The sequence below is a fragment of the Vespa crabro genome, chromosome 19 (genome assembly GCF_910589235.1).
Source record: "Vespa crabro chromosome 19, iyVesCrab1.2, whole genome shotgun sequence".
NCBI classification, from domain to species: Eukaryota; Metazoa; Arthropoda; class Insecta; order Hymenoptera; family Vespidae; genus Vespa; species Vespa crabro.
Genome location: NC_060973.1, coordinates 4,499,592 through 4,523,872, shown reverse-complemented (window position 1 = coordinate 4,523,872; position 24,281 = coordinate 4,499,592). Strand labels below are relative to the sequence as shown.

Below are 24,281 nucleotides of genomic sequence, written 5' to 3'. Positions count from 1 at the left end.
GTAGTAGAAGAAGAGGAAGAAGAGGAAGAAGAAGAAAAATAAAAAAAATAAAAAATAAATAAAAAAGAAACCGTACTATACATATATATATATATATATATATATATATATATATATATATATATATATATATATATATAAAGATGATTAAATATAATAATCAACTAACAAGGCTGAAGAGTATGTGTTTTACATCATATCTATTAAACTTAATTAATCGTGAAAGGATATATCAATATAATATATAATTCAAGCGAAAATATGCGAAAAATAAAAATGGGCACCGCATTAATGCCACGCAAAATGCAATACATATGAGAGAATATTATAAAAATATATTATATTATTATTGAAAAATATACATATATATGTATATATGTATGAATATATATATATATATATATATATATATATATATATATATATGTATACATACATATTAATAATGTATATTATAAGTATACACCTATTACGTCCGTCTGCAAAGTCTATTAGAAGAATTTATCCTATCCTATTTTTGCGGCCCATGCACTTCGAATATATTATAAATATATAAATATATACATATTATGTGTATGTGTGAGTGTGCATGTATACATATAGCATGATCGAAAAGATACTTTTTCATACTTAAGTGAGCCGATAAAGAACACGTTGTTGTATGTACGCACGAAGGATCCTGATACTTGACTTTTCAGGAATAATTAAATTAAAAGTTATATACATATATATATACATATAGACACATATATATATGTTTCCAGAAACGCTGCTATTGATTTGCGAGAAAAGGATTGATAGAAAAATAAAGGAAAATGAAAAAGAAAAAAAAAAAAAAGAAATTGTGTTGACGTGTAATGACGATAAACGGGGATAAAAGTGTATAATATTATATGTGTGTGCATGTGTGCGTGGGCGTGTAACACGTTGGTGTGTGTATAATCAGCTGATACGGTGACGTTAAAAGCCCTGCCCTGTTCGTCTGAAGAAAAAAAAAAGGAACGAAAACAAAAGAAAAAATGATCTAAAGTGAAACAAAAAGATAAACAAAAGAAATATCTATCCGTCAGAAACTTTTCTTATCAGAATTCGACGGGCACGGGGAGAAAGAGCTATGAACGTTACTTCATATTGTAGTTGCATGCGAATCATTAACGATGAAAGCAATGGTGTTCCCTTCGTTCTTATTCTTCTTTTTTTTTTTTATTCTTTCTCTCTTCGTTCTTTTTTTTTTTTGTTTCTCAACTATAAAATTAATCGCTTACGAAATCTCTCCTCTCTGAAGAAACTTCCGCTCTGCTCGCTATGTATGTGTCTAATAGTAAAGAAGATTTTTACGTGTCGTTGATTAATAAAAATGAGAACGAAATTGCGAGGGTGCAATGCAAAAGTCAAATATGATTTTTTGCCTAAGGGAAAGTCGTCAAGTCGATAAGATAGAAAGAAAGAGGTTATATCTGCGAACGCCGTCGGTACGATCATTTTCCTTATTATCTTATAAGAACGATAGAAAGAAATGGAAAAAAAGTTGTCAATGGCGGGGGGGGGGGGAAGAAATAAAGAAAATGGAGTTCATATTAGGCCTACATATAGCCATGTATCACACGTATCGATATCGTTCAAAGAGAATTGTTCAATCAAACGACTTTCGGTGTATGCGTATAATATAAAAAGAAAAGAGGACAGAAAGGAAAAAAAAATATGACGGAAGAATTTCAGCACATAAAACAAGAAAATAAATAGTAAAGAAAAAAGGTTTGCATGTCAATGCATACGTTTTTAAGAGCACACTGAAGATACGCTCTTGAAGGTACATCGATATGTGCACTTACGAGATTATTTGTAATTAATAATAACGATATCGTCCGTATATGTGTATGCATATATATGTATATATATATATATATATATATATATATATATATATATTATGTATATATATATGTATATATATGTATACATACATATATGTACAACACGCAGCGATATAAATTTATATGAACTGTGTGCAAGTGTGTGTCTCACATTGTGAAAGCATGAATAAATATGAGATTTTGTAAATCAGGTAATACTTTTCATATTCTAACCTAAATTAGTCGTCATTAAAGATAACGCATATTTACTTTTATTCCTTATCAATCGTGATTATATAATTATTTGATATTATTCTTTTTATTTCCGTGACAACATGTTAATGTAATAATTGAGAAGATAATCGTATTATTCGAATATATCGATTATGCATCACGATTTAAAATTGCCGCTAAGAATTTTTGCAATATGGTGATTATTGCGTCATCATGAAAGTTGTATCGTTATTCTGCTTTACCGACGTCATATTATTCCTTAACGTGTCTCATGTAACTAAACAGTATGAGTGTGTTCGTCCATTTAAATGTGTTTAGTTTATATACGTATGGAAATAGAAAGAGCAAACAAATTAATCGCAGATTTTTTGTTTCCTGGACTTTGACAATACGATGTTTTTTTAAAAATTCTTACAAATAATTATTACCCATGTACATAATATAAAGAAAATCATCGAGAAATTTATCGTACACGTATATTTAAATTGAAAGATATATTAAACTAGTACTATGAAGGTTATGAATGATACAAAACATATCGAAGAATTAAGCGTTACGACTTTTAGCATTGTTATTAATTGTGTTAAGAGATTGAAACGAGTAATATCGTCTCCCTCTATTTTCTTTAAGGAAACTTAATATTATTAATTTCAATGTCCTCGAATTATCGATGCATGATTTCATCGCTTCAGAGGTTATGTTACAAACGTATCTCTATCTCTTAACATATATTAGAAAATGAATAGGTAGCAATGTGACCTTTGAACTGTAATGCGTATAAACAAAGTTTTGCCAATTCATAGTGATGCATTCTTTATTATCAAGATGATATACATATATTAACTTTTATGCAATAAAATGCAATGAAATTAATTTACTTCAATGTTAGGCTCACAATTGAAAATTCAAGCGAGCAGATGATATGGCTGAAATAAAGAACGAGGTAAACACGTTCAGATGTAATGTTACTTGTATTTTTTGGTGATTAATTTGCTTGATAAAATTTTATTATGTTGTTAGGAGAAAACTGTATTGGAAGCCGATACTGTGTTTTTGTTAATGAAAAGAGGATTTCCTATATCTCGTAATGTGAGAGCCCAATGGATGTTAGAGCATTTAGATTCTCTAATAGAAATTCAACAGCCTAGTACAAATTATGAGGATGCACCAGAGTTAGAAATTGTATCCGTATTACCAAATGGTTCACCTGGATCATGGTCATCCGATACTAGTCATCAATTTCTATATAAAGTTTTATGGACTACTTCAATAATATTTCTAGCGCATAAATATAGAATGGTTTTTAGTTTAGACCTAAGTCCATCGCTTGGTACTGTTGTAAGTAATATTTTTATATCGATTTTTTTCAAACGTTCAAATAATTTTATTAATTTTAATAATATAAATGATTTATCGTAGGATATACAGCATGGAGAAATTGTTATAGATGAGGTATATTTAGCTACAAAAAGATGTCTTGAGGGAATAACTAAGCCGGTAATTATGATTATATATTTCTCATGTTTAACAAAAATTTACTTTAATTTAATCTATTTTCCCCATATCTGCAGTTTACTATTCCAGGAAGTAAACGTATATTACAACCAGAGATTTTTGTGACAGTGATAGCTCATACTCCATTTCTTACAAGCCCGTCGCAACAAGTATTAATTCAAGGATGGCTACTTACTGCCAATAATGTTAATCATTTAATTCAACATTTGGAAAAGCAATTAAATTTGTTGGAAGAAAAGGTATCATTTGTAGCTGCCATCGCGAATCAACAATTGGAAACTTTGAAAGCAGAAAATGAGCGTTTAGTTGGGGGCCTGTTTGAAGATGGTACTAGTTATTATAATAAAAATAACAGTTGTCTCGGCAATACTGCCATGATTTTACCAGAAGCTAACTTCATTAACATGTTGCGATATGGAATGTTAGCTCTTACTTTGTTACCAGAACATAGCTGTGCGCGTAAGTTAATAAACAATAATTTTCCTGGAATAATATCAATAATTCCTTTTTTGATAATTAAATGATTCTTACAGATCTGATTATTATTTCTGACGGGATAGTTAGCACAACTGACGTTCATGTGTTAGATTCAATTATGCAACAATTGCGTGCGACAACTATTGCGTGCAGTTTTGTACATGTTGGTAGTGTATATCATCCGCATTGTGCGGATGGATTAATACCTTATCAGGATCTCTTGTGTTTCCTTGCAGCAGCAACTTTAGGGAGTTACATGACATATATGCCACAAATTGTATGTAAATTTTCTTTCTCTTTACTATCCTTCATATCGTACGATATATAATCAAGATTTAAATGACGTTCTTCTAAATTATTAGGTACCTGAACATGGAGAGGATATAAATATGTATCATAAAAATTTCCTCTGTTGGCAATTGTATCGTGACACATTAAGTTCCATTACCTCAACTAAACAGACCAAATGGCATTCTAATAATACATTTTTTTATGGTCAGAAACCAGTTCATCTTCTTAGAAAGAAGCAGATTGACGACCAAGTTACGTGCACGTTAAGCAGTTTATTGTGTTGTCGTCTGCGCGAGGGATATTTAATAAAGAGAGCAATAATAAGGGATGACACTCTTGAAATATGTTTCGTTCTTTTATGGAAGAGCAATGTCTTTTTGGAACACTTGGTAACGTGTCCTTGGTCTTCTAAGTCCTTATCGGTTTCTAATACAATACAATATACAATTACCATAGAAGGTGAGATATATTAAAACACGATAATTGTCATTTATCATGAATTCTTAATTGTTTTGTCGAACGACCTTTGTTTTAGCGCCTTATGAATTTCTGCATGACATAACCTGTTTATCTAAAAAACCACTCAAATCGCAATATCGTCAGGGTGTTGTGTCACGCTTTTGGATAGCCATAAAATCATTAACCGAAAGTGACAATATGTTGGCGCACTTCAGTTGGTTTCCTGGATCCGGTTGGAGTTGGTACAATATACCAGATACTATTAGAAGTGGAATACCTGTATTTAATTTATCGGCTCACCCTGTGCCTAATACTCTTCAGCTTAGGTAAATTATAGATCCAAAGTAAAACGTATCTTTCTAATAAGGGATTAACATAAAAAGAAAAAAGCCAGTATGGATCTTTATGACTTTATAGCGATGCTGCCTGTCCGCAGTTTGGACAAATATGGCATCCAGTTGTTTCAATGGAAACTTTACAATGGGCCCGTTGGATGCACACGCAAAGAATTACATTGGTTTTATCACATGATCGACCATTACCAAAGTATTTGCATCAAGCAAATCAAAATGGAAGATTTCAATGGATTCAATGTCGTCAAGCTGCCGCTATTCTATATGCCATGTTGAAAACTTGGGCAACATTTGTACTAGTTGAGAATCACACATATGTTCAGTTCATATACAAAGAAGTAGAAAAGCCACCAGTAGCATTTTCATTAATACGCGTTAATTGTAAGGCACTTTGTGTCGTCTTAAATATTGCATTCACGGGTGGGACCGAGGGTGGTGTCAGGCATAATGTCTTAGTCGATCTTATTGAAAGATTATCTCAATTGACTTTACCAAATAGACCAATGGAATATCGTGAAACACTTTGTTGTACAGTCATACACAAACCTTTAGAGAAGATCTTGATACGTTATGAACGTGTACCTACCGATCCAAGTACTATAATATTTCCTGATATTGCGCATACTAATTCAAATAGAAATCCATCGATATTGACCAACAATCATACTACGACACTATCAAGATACTTGTATCACAATCGATGGTTGTGGCATGTGAAACGACCATTTGTACATATCGTACCTGGTATTACCTTACCACGATTGAACATCACAGCGATTGCTAGGATTCTCTCAACTATTACAAAGTAAATCTTTTTGATAGATCATTCCAATATCTAATTGTGCTTCGATTTTTATTCACGCGTCTCTCTCTCTCTCTCTCTTTCTCTCTCTCTCTCTCTTTCTTTCTCTCTCTTTTATTAGGATGCGTTTAGAGGAAGGCTTTTATTTCGCTTATTCGGCAGCTGGAATCATAAACATGGTACTGGAAATAAACATGCAAGGTCTTGGAAAAAATTCTGAACATTTCCCGTGCATCATACAATATATCATATTTCCACCTCAAATTGTACCGAATACAACCTTAGAACCAGATCAATCTGACGAAGATACTGACGAAGGTATTCCTTCTTTGATCAGACAGATTGGATTATTAACAAACAAAAAAATAACAAAATCGTAAAATTTGTAGGTACAGTGGACGGTGATCTTAGCACAGAAGACTGCGAGGGATCTGGCGATTTTCAAATAATCACAGAAATTTGGATCGAACCGCAATATGGTCACGTAGGCATGTTGACCAGACGTGCCGATGAATTCATGCATTCTCTGCAATATCATCAACTTCCTGACGCGGTAAGTATCGTATCGACATTAATATTAATTTTCTTTTTCGCTTTTCCTTTTTCCTTTTTTTTATATATTTATCATTTCCCATTGTTAATAGTTTTCTTTTATTACCTGACACACACGCACACACACATATGTATATATATATGTATACATGTATGTATAAATCGTTTTATATTTCGATGAATTTAATTCGTCGAAATGCACATTCAATCACCAGGATATCCTACGTGTTTAAATCGATAAAATGAATCTAAGTACTTGAGTTAAAATGTTTCAAGAATGATAACGTATCAGTGTATAACATGTTCCTGTGATAGAGACGATTACGTAGGATTTCTTAAGAAAGTGGAACGTCGTAGTCGAAATAGATTTATTTCGAAGTCGAAGAAAAAGATTATGTCGATTAATTGTTGAATTTATTTCAAAATTTTCTGTCGTCTTAATTGGTATGCAAGGAAGAAGAAGAAGAAGAAAAAAAAGAAGAAGAGGAAGAAGAAGAAGAAGAAGAAGAAGAAGGAGAAGAACAAGAAAAGAAAAAGAAAATGAAGGAAGTTTGGAAACATTAAAAAAGTTCTTCTCGTCGAAATTTTTAAGTAACTCGATTGCACTCGATTGACGACGATGACAAGGAATAATTTGAATTCTTATCGTCGGACAAATCTCTCATAAACGAATTTGAAATGATACGATGAGTGTAACCTTGAAGAGGTAACACGCTGCGAACTTTGTAATGAACATTATCAGAAACAATATATCGTGGATTAAGAAAAGCAAAAGTTCAGTCACGTCGTTGTTATCGTTGAGATATGCTTTCGAAGTACCTCCTATCTTTACCTTTGATAGGATAGCAAAGATAAAGAGAAAGAGAGAGGTAATCGTAAGAAATAATAGAAATAAAAGAAATAAATGCTTATTTTCTTTTCGACGTTTTTGTTAGAATTTAATTAAAAGAAAATTATTTTTCCGTGCGGGATTATGGACGTCGCAAAAAGAAAAAAAAAAGAAAGGAAAATGAAAGAAGAAAAAAAGAAGAAAAAGGAAAAAGAAAAAAAAAGAAAAAAAAAAAAAGAAAAAAAACCAAGAGAAGAATCAAATAAAGATAGCACAATAATTTCTCATACTCGCGTCCCGTTTTCTTTATCTTGAGCTAACTTGTGTGCGATAAGACGTTTGAATGGTAACGTATCAAAGTATATTTCGACCTAGAGGGACTGTAAGAGGTTTATTTTGCTAGGAACTTGCTCTCTTTATCAACTGGTAAGCGTTTACCGATACTCATATCAGAGATTAAGTTCTGTTATATATTTCATCATTTTAATCTAGATATGATTGGTAAAGGGAAAAAAAGAAAAAAAGGAAAAAAGGAAATAATAAAAAGAACGAAAAATGGAAGAAAAAAGAATAAAAAAAAAAAAAAAAAAAAAGAAAAGAATATGTTTCACACGAGCAAAGAATTGATACGTTGAAGTTTTTGATATCACAATTGTTCCCATATTTCTTTATTTTTCTTCTTTTTTTATTTATTTATTTATCTATATACGTAATCATTTCAAACAAAATGTATCGAGTCAATCGGATTTTTTTTTTTTTTTCTTATAAAACGAAAAAAACAATATGGACATAAATGTTCGCATAGGAATATCACATTATATCGAAATATAGGTCTCGTAACAAAGTGCGAATAGCCGCTACTTTATCACGGATCTTATCTCTTCTTTCATTTCTGATAAAGACACTTGTCTAAGTTAACAAGTGCATCGATTTTCTCGAATTGTTTTTCGAACATCATTTTTCTCTCCCTCCCTCCCTTCCTCCCTCCATCTCTCTCTCTCTCTCGCTCTCTGTTTCTCTCTCTCTCTCGCTCTCTGTTTCTCTCTCTCTCTCGCTCTCTGTTTCTCTCTCTCTCTCGCTCTCTCTCTCTCTCTCTCTCTCTCTCTCTCTCTCTCTTTCTCTCTCATATATCTAAAAACAGAATAATAATTATTTAAGGGAGAAAAAGAAGAAAGTTATTCCAGCGCGAATACGCATAATATTTGTTTGATGCATAATATAGATAAATGTTAATATCTGAATTAACACTCTTCAAGGATATTAGAATTTTATAACGATATCAGGACTCTTATCAGCAATCGATATTTGTCGAAGCGTTGATCGAACCGATTAAAATATAAAAATATCCGGAACGATATCCTTCAATTTCCGAAAACTTTCGTATCTTTGAGTATAACGCGTAATATCTCCCGACGTATAGATTCAACTGATAAGAACTGATTTATCTATTTTTTGTTCCCTCATCATTATTATCATCATCATCATCATCATCATTATTATTATCATCATCATCATCATCATCATTATTATTATCATCATCGTCGTCGTCCTCGTCATCAACATCATCGATCTTTTCACGTTTTTTTACAGTTTTTATTTTTTACAAAGTTTATTGGAATAAAAAATCCTTATTTATTTATTTATTAACATTCATCGCTTATGACAAATTCCATTTTTGTTTGTTACTTTGAAAATATTATTATGGTCATAAGAATGAGAAAAATATGTATATATATATAATTTCTCTTGATTCTCTTTTTTCAACCATTTCTTTTTGTACAATGACTCAAAAAGAAAACTTTATCGATAATTTTATAAGATAGTCGTCATTGGTTTTGGCCCGTCTTATGAAAATTGAAGATGGAGTTAGAAGAGTGATATATCGAAGAATATTAATTTAATTTTTTTTTTTCAACCGGTTGAAGAAAAAGGAAAACAAAAAGAAAAGAAAAGAATAGAAAGAGAAAGAGAAAGAGAAAGTGAGAGAGAGAGAGAGAGAGAGAGAGAGAGAGAGAGAGAGAGAGAAAGAGCAAATGTCTGCTACGAAAATAATCGATCTTTCTATAGATCTATCGTCCATCATTTTATACCTACCTGATCATGATCAAGAAGAATCATGGAATTTTTCTTTCTTAAAATCACCCAATCATTATCGTTCCAATTTAATGATAATGTTTATAGTACTGAAGGTAAAAGGATTGAAATAAAAAAAATTAAAACGATTAAAGAAATAAGAAAATGAACATAAAAAAGTAAAAAAAAAAAAAAAAAAAAAAAAAAAAGAGAGAGAGAGAAAGAGTGAGAGAGTTGGGGGACGACTCTGTCCATCGCGATGTGTCGTTATCGTTATCAGGGTGGGGCTTCGATATCGATGAGGGCCTCCCTAACGGGATTTTCCTATCAGTTGTCTCTTGGCACGGTTACTTGCTTGTTTGCACGCGCGCACGCACGCACTCACTCACGTACAAACCCTCTTACAATCTTAACACGTAAATGGTCAAATATTATAGATAAATTCTTGTATATGTATGTCTATGTTTGTGTGTGTATCACACACATCAAACTCTTTCTCTCTCTCTCTCTCTCTCTCTCTCTCTCTCTCCTCTGCTCTTTCTTTTTCTATATACATATATTTTATATATATAGGGCCCAATGCACACGTTCTACTAGTACGGCCAACTTGGAGACTCACCTTTTTCGCTTGTAACATTAACGTGATCGACGTCGCACGCGATGAATCTCATTTTTCGAAATTCTCCTGCCAGTTTAGATATCTTTGAAAAGACGATTACGAGAACGATATGACTTTAGTATCATCGTATCGGCGTGTACGAACGAACGAACGGACGAACGAACTTACGAACTTACGAACTTACGAATGTTATATGGATCGTCGTTAACGGGAAAATTTCGGTGTGTGAAATAATATCTAAAAGGAAGGAAAAGGGAGAGGTGTGAAATTTTCGAATCGTCGTTTATTTTATTTCATTTTATTTCATTTCATTTTATTTTATATTATTTTATTTTATTTATTCTGTTTTTTATATTTTTTTTTTTTTTTTTTTTTTTTTTTTTTTTATTGGGTTTTCAATAATGACTTCGTCGTCGACGAGTCCGTGAAAAGTAAAAAGTATAAGGGAAAGGAAATGTCACAGAAAATTAAATTTATAATATTCGAGGTGATTCTTATTATTCTTCCTTTTTTGTTTTTTTTCCCGCTTTTTTTTTTTATTTGTTTCTTTTCTTTTGTCATTTCTAATACAAAAATTTCGATACATTGTGATCAATCAAAAAAAAGACAAAGTTATAATCGATTATTGTGAAGAATTATAAAAGAATGAACAAAAGAGATTAGAATAAAATCGCTTATTGACTGAATACAAAAGAAATCTTATCTTGAAATCGATAGAATTTTTAAATCAAATTCATTTTAATAATCAATCGGAGTCAAATGATTTTCTCAATGGATTTTTTTTCACCATATTTTGCATTATCATCGTAGGTAGTGAACAGCTGATCGAAGGGATTGAGGATGATCGGCCATATACTTCTTACACGTACTTCTTCTTCTTCTTCTTCTTCTTCTTCTTCTTGCCAAGTTTTTGTGCAGTGTTAAAATGAAAAGAGAAAGAAAGAAAAGAAAGAGAAAGAGGGATATAGCAAGCGGGAAAAAGGGAGAAATAGATAGAGAGAAAGAGAGAGAGAGAGAGAGGGAGAGGGAGAGAGAGAGAAAAAGAGGGAAAAAGGTTTGCCCGACCCTCAGTTGGAAGTGAGGATCTAGGCAGTGAGTAATAAAAACTCTGATAACTTGCCAGATCTAACTCTTCCAGCTCAAGGTTGTGCGGATTATCGTCGTCGATCATCGAAATTGATTCTTCCGACTTTCTTGATCCAAGGAATATGATCTCGCGTCGAGAATAAAATAAGAATAAAACATATATATATATATACACACACATATATATGTATATATATGTGTATATATATTAGGTGGACCGGAAAGTAATGTCGCTTTCTTAAATTAAATTCAAACGAATAAATTTTTAACAATTATTTATTTTTAATCACAATCAAATATCGACATGCGCAGAAACGACATTACTTTCCGGTCCACCTAATATATATATATATATATATATATATATATATATATATATATATACATAGAGAGAGAGAGAGAGAGAGAGAGAGAGAGAGAGAGAGAGAGAGAGAGAGAGAGAGAGAGAGAGAGAGAGAGAGAGAGAGAGATAAAAAAAATAATTAAAGATCTACACGCTTTGGAAACAGGTGTCTAGGTTTAAGTGGAGAAGTGGTCTCTACGCTTTGTTAATTAAGTGAGATTCAACTCCTCCAACTTATTCCTGGTTCTTCCTTGTCATCGTCCAATCGAAAATCTAATCGACTGTAATTATTAAATCCATATCAAGGATCGAAAGTTTCAAGCGTAATTCATCGTAGATTAAAATTTAGGATATCCTTTAAAAATTTATTATTATCAAAAGTGATATTAATTGAACATTTAATCATGGATTAGAACTTCATACGATATTAGCTTAGATTAAGTCCTTTTAACTAAGAACGAATAAAAAAGACGTATAAAAAAATAAAAGAATCTCTGTAATTTTTTATTCCGAGCAAGCTTAACTCGAACGAACCGCATCGTATATGCAGACAATTATAACAAATCATTTATGAAAATTATTAATTATTTAAAATAAATTATTTATATACAGATATTTTGGGAAAAGAGAGAAAAGAGAAAAAGAAAAGAAAGAATGAAATATTAAAACAAAATTAATAATTTTAATTAAGAATAATAAATGTAACTCGTATGTATATGTGTGTGTGCGTGTGTGTGTTTAAAGCAATGTTACCACTTTCGTTGTTATTTATTTATTTATTTATTTATTTATTTATTTATTTATTTATTTATTTACTTTCGTGCTTTTGTATAACCATAAAAAAATATACATATGTACATCCTATCCTGGTAATCGACTAAGTACTACTTTACACGCATTAATTCACGATTCAATTCACGTTACAATAATTCACGTTCAAATAATTCACGTTACTTCTTTTATTTGTTTGTTTACGTTATAAAATTTTTTACTTATTTTTCCCTATACATATGCATTATATTTATAATATGTATATATTATATATGATCGATATAATGATGATAGATCGCTCGCATAGACGAAGAATGCGTAAACGCTCTGCTAACTCTCGAGTACCTGATTCAACTCTGTCAAGTAACGGCAATGGAAAATGGGAACGAAGTTATTTCTGGTCAGGGCTTTCAAACTTTAAGGACGAGCGATCGTAGCGTAGATTCTAATGGACACGCGAACACGACAGGATGCTTCAAAGGATCGACGATGATCGACGAAAGGATTCATCACATGCACTTTACCTTCGATGCTCTCAGCATTCTACCTAAGTGCCAACAAGGCGAACTCTTGTTCTCCATGTTTGCTAATGGTTCGAGTTGGATCTTCTATTTTTTTTTATTTTTGTCCGATTAAAATTTCATCGACGATTCTAAAATTATCATTATCATTATTATTATTATTATTATTATTATTATTATTATTATTATTATATTTTTTCTTCTTAGTTTTTTCTTTTTTTTTTTTTTTTCGAGTTTCTTGGTTCGAGTTGGATCTTCTTTTTTTTTTGTCCGATTAAAATTTCATCGACGATTCTAAAATTATTATTATTATTATTATTATTATTATTATTATTATTATTATTATTATTATTATTATTAGTATTAGTATTATTATTATATTTTTTCTTCCTCTTAGTTTTTCTTTTTTTTTTTTCGATAATAATAAAATAGTTTAGTTTGAACCGATGTATAGCGTACTGTGATTTTTATAATAACGGTAACATAGATTAAATTTTCCTTTTTTTTTTCCTTCGTTTCGTAAGAATGTATTACGTAGCAATCACGTTTTTTATCTGATTGGATTTTAAGACGATTCTAAAATTATTATTATCTTTATTTTTAAAGATTTTTTTTCTTGAGTAATCGTGCCCGAATTTATAACATACAATGATCTTTATAATACTGATTTCATTGTCTTTAGAATTATTAGAATTTTGTTCATTTATTTATTTATTTATTTCGTTATCTTTATTTAATGAAACTGATATTTTGATGATAATTAGATGACGATTCATTAGGTTCCGATCATGCGGAGGAAGGAAGACAAAGTGCTAACAAGATTCTAATGGAAGGATTTCTCAAACGCGTTAAACATTTACATAATAAAGAACTTCAATTGACGAGTACGCAGTCGCAAAAATTTACCGAAATGCTTTTGAATAGACCTCGCGACGAGGAATCTAATTTGGCATATTTTTCGAAAGGTAAACGACAACGTATGACGTTTCTACGTTGCTTTATTAAAAAACACCGTAGTAGTAGTAGTAATAGTAGTAATAGTACATTAAAAAAAAAAAAAAAAAAAAAAAAATTACGCGTTAGAAATAGGAAAAAAGAAAGAAATAATTCAATAAAAATAATTACAAATGTATGACGAAATATTCCTTTTGATTAATTTCGCAATAGAAGGAAAAAAGGAAAAAGAAATAGTTGAATTTCTTTTCAGAACGATATAAAAAAAATGAGATTCCTTCAGATTATCATCCTCATTGGCGTTGCTTCGTTAAAGGCATAAGTCCGACCCACGTGATAATGACTATATTGCCAGCATCAGAGAAGGACGTCTATCTAATAGCATTTCCTCAAAATCAAAACGAAAGTGATTTAAGCAATAGAAATAGCTTAGAGGAACGTCAATCGACGAACAATGACGTTAACGAGACTAATTCTTCTGACAATATATACGAAAAAAAATCTGACTCGTTCGAGCAAACCTCATCGGGCAATTCTAATTCTAATCGATCCAATACACCTCTCGACAACGCTAAAACTTCCGAGTCCGAGGGTCTTTTAATTCCTGTTTACGTTTACAATTGTTCATTGACATTATTGATCGATGCGTTGATCGAAAAATTGGAATCACCACGTAACAAAGATATTTATCAGGATCATACGTTTCGCGTTGGTCAAAAAGATCGTGAAGAGTTTCTTCATTCAAAATTTATTAACAATATGAAGACCTCGTCGCCCGAACCGAAAAGCGAAGATTCGGATAATGCAACAAGCGGTAGGTTCATTTATATAGAACGAATTAAAATTAAAAAGAAAAATTATAATCCCCAGATAAACGAATAAATAGTGAAGTGTCATAACATAAAGATAATAATTGTATTTATTTATTTATTTATTTATTTATTTGTTTTTCTTTTTTTAGATCAAAAAAGTCTGATGGAACATTGCAAGATGTTAAACTTCGCCCATTGTCATTGTTACGTAGCAGCAGTTTACAAATCTTTAGCACTTCAGAAACCACTCAGTTACGAGGACATGGAAGCAGCAGTCGAATTATGCGAGGAAAGTTTGATCGAAATCGATATAACTAATTATTTACAATCTGTATGCAGACATTTGAGTACATCCCAAGATGGTAACACGTTTAGTCAATTGAAGAGTAACGTTTGCTATGACGTCAAACCGTTGCACAATTTGATAAAAGACAAGTTCGAGGGTATAATAACTGTTGCGTTCAGACCGGTACCAGCTCATTCAGAATTTTATTATTGCTCGCCATTGTGGATTTCGAAAAAGACCACTGTATGTTATTTTCCATGTTTAGATTTCATAATTTTTTTTCTTTTCTTTTTTTTTCTTTTTCATGAACTCTATCAATTAATATTACTTTTAGGGTCGAGTCAATTCAGAGAGATCAGACAGTGACGATGATTTAGAAACGTTCGCGTTTCATTCGGAAATCAAATTGGACGACTCGTCTTGCCAAGGTATCGTTTTATTACGTTCTAGGATAATTATGAATCTTACTTGTATGTCGTTGATCGATTTGTAGGAAAGGAAGATGGAGATGCAACGAGTACGAATGATTTTCGAAAATTATCAAATTGCGTTTATGCTGATTCATTCAATGACGACGAGCTACGAGAAGACAATATATCCGATAAGGAAGAACCACTTTTCTTACGATTAAGTTGTTCGGTATATTTTCGTTCAGGTTTGAAAAGTACACCTGTTAATTTACTACCGACTTGTTTCAGCGAGATCGTTCAAAGAATGGACGTTCAGAAGGATGAAAATGAGACAGATATGAATTTGAATAATCTTAAGATTTCCTTAGGCATAATATGTTTGAATTTACCAAGAGAAGTCGTTGACGTTACTGCGAAACGTTCTAGAAACGTGAAAAGTAATAATAATTTTTATGACTCGGCTCTCGAGAACGTTCACGTTGAGTACGAACGTAATTTAACTAACGAAAAGAAGTCAGAAAGTTTGCCGGAAAGTATGAAACATCTTCCACTTTATCAGCACAGTGCCATCACCAGTTTGACCTATGAAATCGAATGGCTGCTGCAAGACGAAACGGCTACAGCACTTTTGGATCGATCACCGCCAACCGAAAGGACATTAAAGTTCGTAGCTCGTCACGTCTCAGAGTCTACCGAACGAATGAGTTGTTCTATGGACAAAGTGCCGCTTCATTTCGTATTCCCTTCGGAGAATAGCGTTACGAAGTTTTTAGAAGAGTTAAAAAAATTGCAAATCGATCGTTACTGCATTCAGCAAGAGGGTTCGCTATTTTATTTTATTAAAAATGCGGAAGACCCATTCGAGGTGACTGCCGATAATGAAAAAGTTTCAAGTTTGAAGGATCATGCGTTAATCAGGAAAGGTAAAATAAAAGATAGGATCGTTACGATATATTCATAAGATAATTTATACGAAAGAGATGAGATAAAACTTATTGAAAGTTAATTATATCGAAAGGAATGATTAATTTCTTTTTTCTTTTTTCCTTTTTTCAAATTTAATTTAACTTAACGAGCGTATACAAACGTTATTGCAGACGATACTATCGAAAATATCGAACAAAACGTGTCTGTGGAAGTTCGTAATTCTGGTAGATTCGACACGGCCGATCCACCAGGTTGTTATTCCGACATTTCTAGTATAGGTGAAGGTAAAATAGGTACGGACGATGGTTATGAGGGTGATAGTAGCAACTCCGAAGACGATTTGCAATGGTTGATAGAACTTGACAGACGTAGAGATTGCCTTCCAAATTTCTGGCTAATTTTGCAGGTCGAAAGTAGCCACGTCAATGTATATTTTCACTGCAGGTTTGTTAACGATATGTACTATGTATTTTCATTTGATATTGTTAATTATCCCTTCGTTCTTGTTAATTGATCATTCTCTGTTGAAAAAGATTCCTAGAACTGGTCTCGCCCGAAGTAGATTGTTACAAGCAAATACAAACGATGCTGGTGACGCAATTGAAAGTGATATGTCGTCGAGTGAACCAATACTTGCTTCTTCAAAATCTTCACGATACGCGCACGTGCGACGTACTTTTGGAACCGGAAGTAAACGAGGATCACGTTTGGAGAGGCGATACTAGCAGCGAGTCAGGTGGTTCGTTACAGAGCAATAGCTCGATCCTTAACTTTACAGCGGGCATGTTCCGTTGTCCTGTAGTTTGGGAAGTACCATTTTATCTGCATCCTCGTTTGAAAACCGGACCAGGAAGATCTGGTCTCTCTCGAGGTATAAAAGCGCTCCATGGTGTTTTGAATTGGTTCTCGGTAAACAATAGGAGTAACATGTTCGTTTATCAAGAAAATAATAAGAACGTGTTTTACTTGAGACTTCACGAACAGACCAACGATGGGAAGCCTCTTCAGAACAAGCTTTCAGAGAGCGATGAGAAACTTGCGGTTTCTAGAAGCAACAGTGCAGCTTCGTTGTCGCAAGCCAAAGGGATTGACAGCGCCAACGATCATTCTCTGTCTAACGACACAAGACCCAGAGTCCGATCTTTCGGTGAAAAAGAATCTGACATATTGAACAAGGCTGGGGATTCGATAATATTGAAGGTACACGGTATATCCGATGCTGGACCTTTGGTAAAATGCGATCTCGTACAGGTTTTACAAAATCGTCTTGATGATGCCGTGTTCGAAGTATTGTCCGTAATGTTGGCGCGCAATCCTATGTGCAAATTGACACCGGCCGACGTTCACTTCATTCAAAAACCATATAAAAATCCTGAATCTATAGTACAGTTATCCGTCCAACCGCATTGCCTATTACACATGGCAGCGTTAGGACATTATCTCAGACAAAATTTATTACAATTTCTTTATATACCGAAATATACCGATCACAGAACCTGTTATCACTTTCAAGATTATTCTCAGCCAGAGGGTTCCACCAACAGGGTCGCCGAATCTGATATATTTTTATATAATCAAAGCCCATCGAGCGGTAGCAAAGGTATAGCTTGCATCGCTTTGGCAATCGCCGATTCCAAGAGTGAAACACGTCAGATCGACGAAGCATTGTGCGAAACGAATCTTCGTGAACGCTTGAAGAGCGAAAATTTTGAAAATTTGGTGTCTACGTCCATATGTACGAATAAGAGTAACGCTAAACAGCTGATAGAATTTAGAATATGGAAACAGGGTCGCGTCAATTTAGAGGCATTGCTTCAAAAATTGTGCGCTGCTGTCAGATACGCAACTTGGGATTTGGTTACGGAATACAATCTTTTGTCTACTGCTCTCACCGAACCATTGGAATCTATCGATAAAAACAATTCGACGGATGATAAGGAAACTTTTCAACAGAACAAACAGATTCAATCGAAGGATCCTGAGAATATCGTCATAAATCAATACGAATTTGGCGAGGAAGGCAAACTCAATGAGATTTATCATACGATATTAACTAAATGGTTTAAATATGCATTAGACGTTGGTGTACCCGCTGTTAAGAAACACGAGGTTATAATTCATCATAGACACTCGATTCCCGTTATTGTCAGAGAATTGCAGAATTTAATACGAGGCCATGCACCTGATACATCTAGCAGAGCATTCGTTTTACGCGATCGTCAGCCATTTCTTAGTGAAACAGTCACCTGTACGCCGAATCTCTTAGCGTTCTGTGAAAATACCGAGGCTAGAAAAAGATGGGTTACTAACGTTAACGAACGCGAGAGAACGTTATCTCCTGTTTATGTTTCGTGCGATTTTAGCAAACACGAGCAAGGAACTTATACGAATTGTATTTTGATCGCCAGAAATTTTTATCAATGGAAGGTTTCCTTTGGTAAGACGATCGAAGAGGAATTACTCGTTCCCAAAGGTAGAGAACAATCATTATCAATTATCTTATTACTCGCATATGTTTGTAATGTAAAGCTATAATATATGTGTACATACATACGTATATATATATTTTTTTTTAGATCAAAAATTATTGCAAAAATTTAATCCATTGATACTACCATCCGATTTTGTACCAAGACAGCGGATATTATTAGCTGAAATCCAAAGTGGCAATGTAAATTATCATATTTTTGTCCTCCGAATAAGAATTCTTCTCGATATAATAAAAAAAAGAAAAAAAAAAAGAAAAAGAAACAAAAATAAAAAAAAAAAAGCAAGAACAAGAAAAAAACATGTTTATATTATTTCAGATAACGTTTTATATGTACAATTGGTCGAAAGAGAGATCAGAAAAATTTATCAAACAAACTACGAGTTTGGGTACTTGGCTGTCGTCGAGGTCGCAACTCTTCACGAATATAATAATGCAAAAGTTGGGTATATTTCATCATCAGCCGACGTCGAATTATCAACAGGGCGAACAAAATAATACGCAATATTATCAAATCACCGATATGGAGAGTCTAACGAAATTTCCTCACGCCTCGCACGGTGAAAATAAATCAAGTTCTAAGCAACATGGTAGGAGTAATCCTTTGCCATGGAATCAGCTGGTCGGACAAGCTACGAAAGAAACGGAGAGCAATGTTTATCATTTGAACGACGATATTGATCCTGTCGTGAAAACGGCATACGACTTGCAAGATTTTCGTCATCGTGAAAGAAAAGCCAAAGGTTTGCCTAATGAAACTGTTGCGTATGTATGTATGCAATCATCAATATTCTATCATGTCGATCCAAAGAGTATTAATAATGTTTTTTTTCCTTTTTTTTCCTTTTCTTTTTTTTCATTTTCTTTTTCATTTTTATACAGATATATAATTTTATTTATCTTTCAGAGGATATGAACAGATTATATACGATATGGCAGAATCGTAGTTCTGCCTCAAATATACCAGTTTGTTTCGACACATTGAACACGTTCAAACAACATTCTCGTTTGATACACTTCTGTCATACGCCTTTATTATTTTTACCAACGTGGCGTTTGCAGTCGGCCGCTACGAGAGATCACTCGTTAACGCCGCCGTGTTCTCTTGTCTCTAGTAACGTTGGTCAACAAGCGAACGAACAGACTCAATCGAAAGAGGACTCATCGAAGGACGTCATCGTGAAATGGCATAGAGAGCTTTGCAACTCGATGTTGACAGAATACAAACAGTACTTGCAAATTTTAGGATTCAGTTCGATTCAAGTCGAATCGCAAGACAAAACGTATGCTTAATTATCCTTCTTTTTTTCTTTCTTTATTTCTTTTTTCCTTTTCTTCTTCTAAATAATAATCAAATTTTTTCTTTCTTCGCGTGTCGTATGACTCAGGGAGACGGAAAAGACGCCGCATCAGACGCATTATTTAAAGAAATCAATGTTGGGTGGAGTTTTGTTGTTTGAAATTCACTTGGCCCAACCATTTTTCATTGCCAAGTTACGTGTCATCGAATGCAATCGTCTTTCAACGAAAACTAACAGCGGCATAATCAATCAGGTAAGTATTGTTAAATAAACAATCGCATAAGCATCGATTATTTTTATTTTCTTTTTTTTTTTTTTCTTCTTTTTTTTTCAACTTACAGTTCGTCTTGAGCTTCGTGGATGCCTGTGATAAAATAAAAATCAATATGCACTTGCATTCGTTCACATACGATTTTCATTTACGTTGCATTCATTCTTACATAGCAGGCAAAGGTTTCTGGTCGTTACAACAGGGTTATCATCTGACTCATTTTCTCGATGATTTTAACAAATATTACAGCAAGGCACCTAACTACGCAAGAAATCTCGTTTACAGCGGTAAGATTTCGATTCTTTCGAAGGTCAATCGACATTGTTCGTCAAATTGTATTTCTTTCTTTTCTTTTTTTTTTCTCTTTCTTTTTCTTTCAGACGTGATCAATGTAAGAAATTTAGCCACGCCAGCTCGTATGTTATATACTTATTTATTAGCGCACGAGGAAACTTATGGTATGCGAGCATTCGTTATGTCTAACGAACCTCAAGAATCTCAGGAAGGCGAATACGTTTTGTTTAAACTACAGAGCACACCGTTGGTCAGTTATTGCGACGCCCAAGACACCAGATATATCGACGACTTTGACGTTGCTCTGATAGTTTCTAGAATCGAACAGCCACCGGAGATAGAAAAAACGGAGATAACGTTGAAATATTATTTAATGTTAACGAGTAAACGTGAGCTCTATCCTAAACGAGATTTGGAGAATAATAAGCTTGGGAAATTTCGTACAGTTTATAGCGTTATCAAACTGGGTAACAATCCGCAGCCTGGAAATTCCTCGGAATCTAATTCGATTTCAATGGTAGTGCAACCGCCTATTGTTAAAAAAAGTTGTAAACGCGAAGCGAACAATCCAACGGATTCGGATTCACGTAACAGCGATTTAGATTCAAACGATAACTCGAAGGAATCCGATGAGAGAACAACTACGATAAACAATTTGGCACCGACACCGCCGCCTGTACCAAACTCACCCTTAACGCAAAGTCACAATATCCTTAATACGTCGAGTTCGTCGTCGTCGTCGCCGCAGTTGGTACAGATACGTCAGGAATCCGTAAATTATTTGGGATATTATTCGTCACACGAACAATTGATGCAGCAATTGATCATGTCTCAAGCTCAGGCAGCTAGACGGCACATAATCGATATGATAGAACGTGGTGCTTCCCAATGCAGGACCCACTTGCTTTGGAACAAATTATTCGAAAATAAATCATCCATGACTTATACGGAATTCATGGAATTATGTTCATTAGCTCACGTCGAGCCACTTTCTCATTTGGAGCCTAGGCTAAGTTCGTTAACCAGCCAACCTGTTTCTTGGTATCAAACTTTGACTAAAGTTCTTCAAAATAAATATCAAGAATATCATAAACAATTTAGTACTGCCGATGGGAATATAACTCATCATCTTATATTACATCATCGTTCTCTCCAAGCGTTCACTATGTTGACGATCGATCTCCATACGTCCAGAGGGGTATAAACGTCTTAATTTAAAAAAAAAAAAAAAAAAAAAAAAAAAAGGAAAATATGATTCAATCATTTTTTAATCGATCGATAATTTCATACGATTTTTTATTATATTTTTAGGATTTATACGTCGTTTATCGTAAATCCGCTGGAGTCACAAATACACCCGTCAACATGGAAGATGTTTACAGTTTGATCGAAGGATTTATTAATGCCTGTTGTTTCCATTTATGGACTAGTCTGTGTAATCAATGATCAGACGTAAAAAATACTCGAACGATACATCGTGGATTTAATACGTACTTACGATTATTCAATATGATCATTAACATCGTATGCCATCGTAAAAGTTGACATGTTCTAATCGATACGTTGGTATTCTTGTTATTACTGTTGTTATAAAACTTTGTCGTTTCATCGATCGTTAATCATCGCTGCCATTGTCGTCGTTATTATTATTAATACTATTATTATTATTATTATTATTATTATTATTATTATTATTATTATTATTATTATTATTATTAACATCGTCATTAATTAATTTTAAATTTACGCGACTTGTATATAAAGAATACATAGACATTTTTCTGTTACGAACTAGCCGTACTCTACTGTCGTCCGACATTTTTGGAAATCTTGATAAGGATTACTTATTTCTGAAAAATTCCATTGGAATCGACGATAGTGTCGTTTGGAAATTTTCAAAATAAACCGATTCTCCTACCTTCTCCTCAAATACATATGTACAGTACATACATATGCAGATACGTGTACATATATATATATATATATATATATATATATATATATATATATATACACTTGTAGATAAACATGAATACATAGAGAACTAAATCCATCAATCGATGCGCAACCGATTCCCAAAGCATATTTACAAATCCAAGAATCGTAGAATATGTAGAACAAGAGAACACATAATTTATGTAGAATACATACATATATATATATATATATATATATATATATATATATATATATATACTCTTTGTGGTATAGAAATTGAAGAAGTATCGAAGGCAGGTTAATTACTAACAAATTAGATTGTCCGGACTTCTTTTTGGGGCTTCCATGAAGGGAATCGAGAAGCCAACCAGGTGACACATCGCTTCAGTATTTTTCTATCCTCCGACTAGGTGAGTATTATTCTAACTCTCTCTCTCTCTCTATCTCTTTTTCTCTCTCTCTCTCTCGCGCGCGCGCGCTCAATCATAATTTTTCTTATTATTTTTCTTCTAATTAATAATCTGTGTAACTAGCGAGTGCGATCAATATTTATTAACTGAGGTGCGTTGTAATTATGTGTTTTTGTGGAAATTTTTTTATCACCCTCCTCCCCTCGTTAGCTTCGATGTTTACTTTGTTTTTCTAGATAATAGAAATCTCTTTTGAGAAATTTTGACAAGATTTGTTTGTTTGTTCGAAAGAATATTTTAAAATAAATGAAAAGAAAAAGGATATTTAAGTAAGAAGATCGATGCATCCGGTAATATCGATCGATCACACGTTTTCAATTTAATGAAAAACATGATACGAATATTCTTGTCTGTATTTTTTTCTTTCTTTTTTTCTTTTTTTTTTCTATAAAAAGTTAATCGTCCTTTTTTGCAATTATAATAATAAATTAACCATGACCATGATCTTTATAATATCTTTCTCTCTTTCCTTTATTTTTCTTTTTTTTTTTTTGATAAAAAATTAATTTGTTTTCAGGATCGCTAAAAAGGGCGATTTAAAAAGTAATAAATTTATTGAAAAAGTAATATTCTTTCATATATATTTTATCATACTTAAGAATAACGTGCGACAAAATATATCTTTTAATATCTCAAATGACTCAGATCACTTTCATAATCATTGGCTTATATTTCTTATTAATGATAAAAAAAGAAAAAAAAAAAAAGGAAAAAACAATAAATAAAAACGAGTTATTGCTATACGGATCAAGTATACATATGCCTATGCATGTACAAAAAGAAGTATTTCTAGAATTTCTTTAAAAAAAGAAAAAGAAGAAAAAGAAAACAAATCCATTTGTAAAAGTAATCGAAAAATTTTGAAATTTCCTACTTTTCTTAAGATTAGCTAATGACCCAAGACATTTGGCCAAATCCATGAAGATTCTATCTCTCTATCTCAATTTTATCTACCTTTCAATCGCTTTCTTAAGAGACCTGAGGATTCTCACCGACCGAATAGATCCCATTTTCGATAAGAACCGAGAGTGATCGATAAAGATCGAGAGAATGAACGTTTGCTTGGAAGAGAAGGGTTAATATATATGGCAGGCATATCAAACACGCGATCTAACATAAATATCTAAATTCTATTATACTTCTTATTGATATAATATTTGTATAAAATTGATTTTTATAATAACGTAAAAAGAAACGAGTTCTGATGAATAATATAATACAAACTTTTCTTATCTACTATGTTTGTAATATATGAGGAATCAAGTTACTCGTTAAATATCAGTGCTTGTATTTTCAAAACATTATTGATATTTAAGAAAAGAAAAAAAGAAGGAAAAAAGAAATAAAATGAT

At 32.7% G+C, this 24,281-nt stretch overlaps 1 protein-coding gene across 4 annotated transcripts; it reads left to right on the top strand.

The window, feature by feature from the left end:
* Positions 1 to 71: 71 nt before the first annotated feature.
* Positions 72 to 22,308, top strand: LOC124430632 (KICSTOR complex protein SZT2-like). Of its 4 annotated transcripts, none has more exons than XM_046977494.1 (25): positions 77 to 3,030; positions 3,108 to 3,425; positions 3,507 to 3,584; positions 3,659 to 4,061; positions 4,136 to 4,356; positions 4,442 to 4,829; positions 4,906 to 5,155; positions 5,247 to 5,987; positions 6,106 to 6,302; positions 6,374 to 6,537; positions 12,552 to 12,849; positions 13,558 to 13,743; positions 14,016 to 14,546; positions 14,694 to 15,073; positions 15,165 to 15,258; positions 15,324 to 16,163; positions 16,338 to 16,611; positions 16,701 to 18,640; positions 18,744 to 18,838; positions 18,975 to 19,398; positions 19,563 to 19,938; positions 20,044 to 20,209; positions 20,298 to 20,514; positions 20,608 to 21,719; positions 21,833 to 22,308. In XM_046977494.1, the coding sequence occupies exons 1-25, from the start codon at positions 3,010 to 3,012 to the stop codon at positions 21,965 to 21,967; spliced, it is 9,849 nt and encodes a 3,282-aa protein (XP_046833450.1). In that variant the 5' UTR covers positions 77 to 3,009; the 3' UTR covers positions 21,968 to 22,308. The 4 variants fall into 4 exon arrangements, 2 of the variants coding, with proteins under 2 accessions (XP_046833450.1, XP_046833449.1); XM_046977493.1 differs by having other exon boundaries at positions 13,986 to 14,546; XR_006943812.1 differs by lacking the exon at positions 21,833 to 22,308 and having other exon boundaries at positions 73 to 3,030; positions 13,986 to 14,546; positions 20,401 to 20,514; positions 20,608 to 20,749.
* Positions 22,309 to 24,281: the final 1,973 nt, after the last annotated feature.

Bases quoted from the DNA above. Each gene is read 5' to 3' on its own strand.
- LOC124430632 (XM_046977493.1), top strand. From the start codon at position 3,010: ATGGCTGAAATAAAGAACGAG. The intron at 4,062-4,135 runs GTAAGTTAATAA...TGATTCTTACAG, and splicing joins ACCAGAACATAGCTGTGCGC to ATCTGATTATTATTTCTGAC. The intron at 19,939-20,043 runs GTATGCTTAATT...CGTATGACTCAG, and splicing joins GTCGAATCGCAAGACAAAAC to GGAGACGGAAAAGACGCCGC.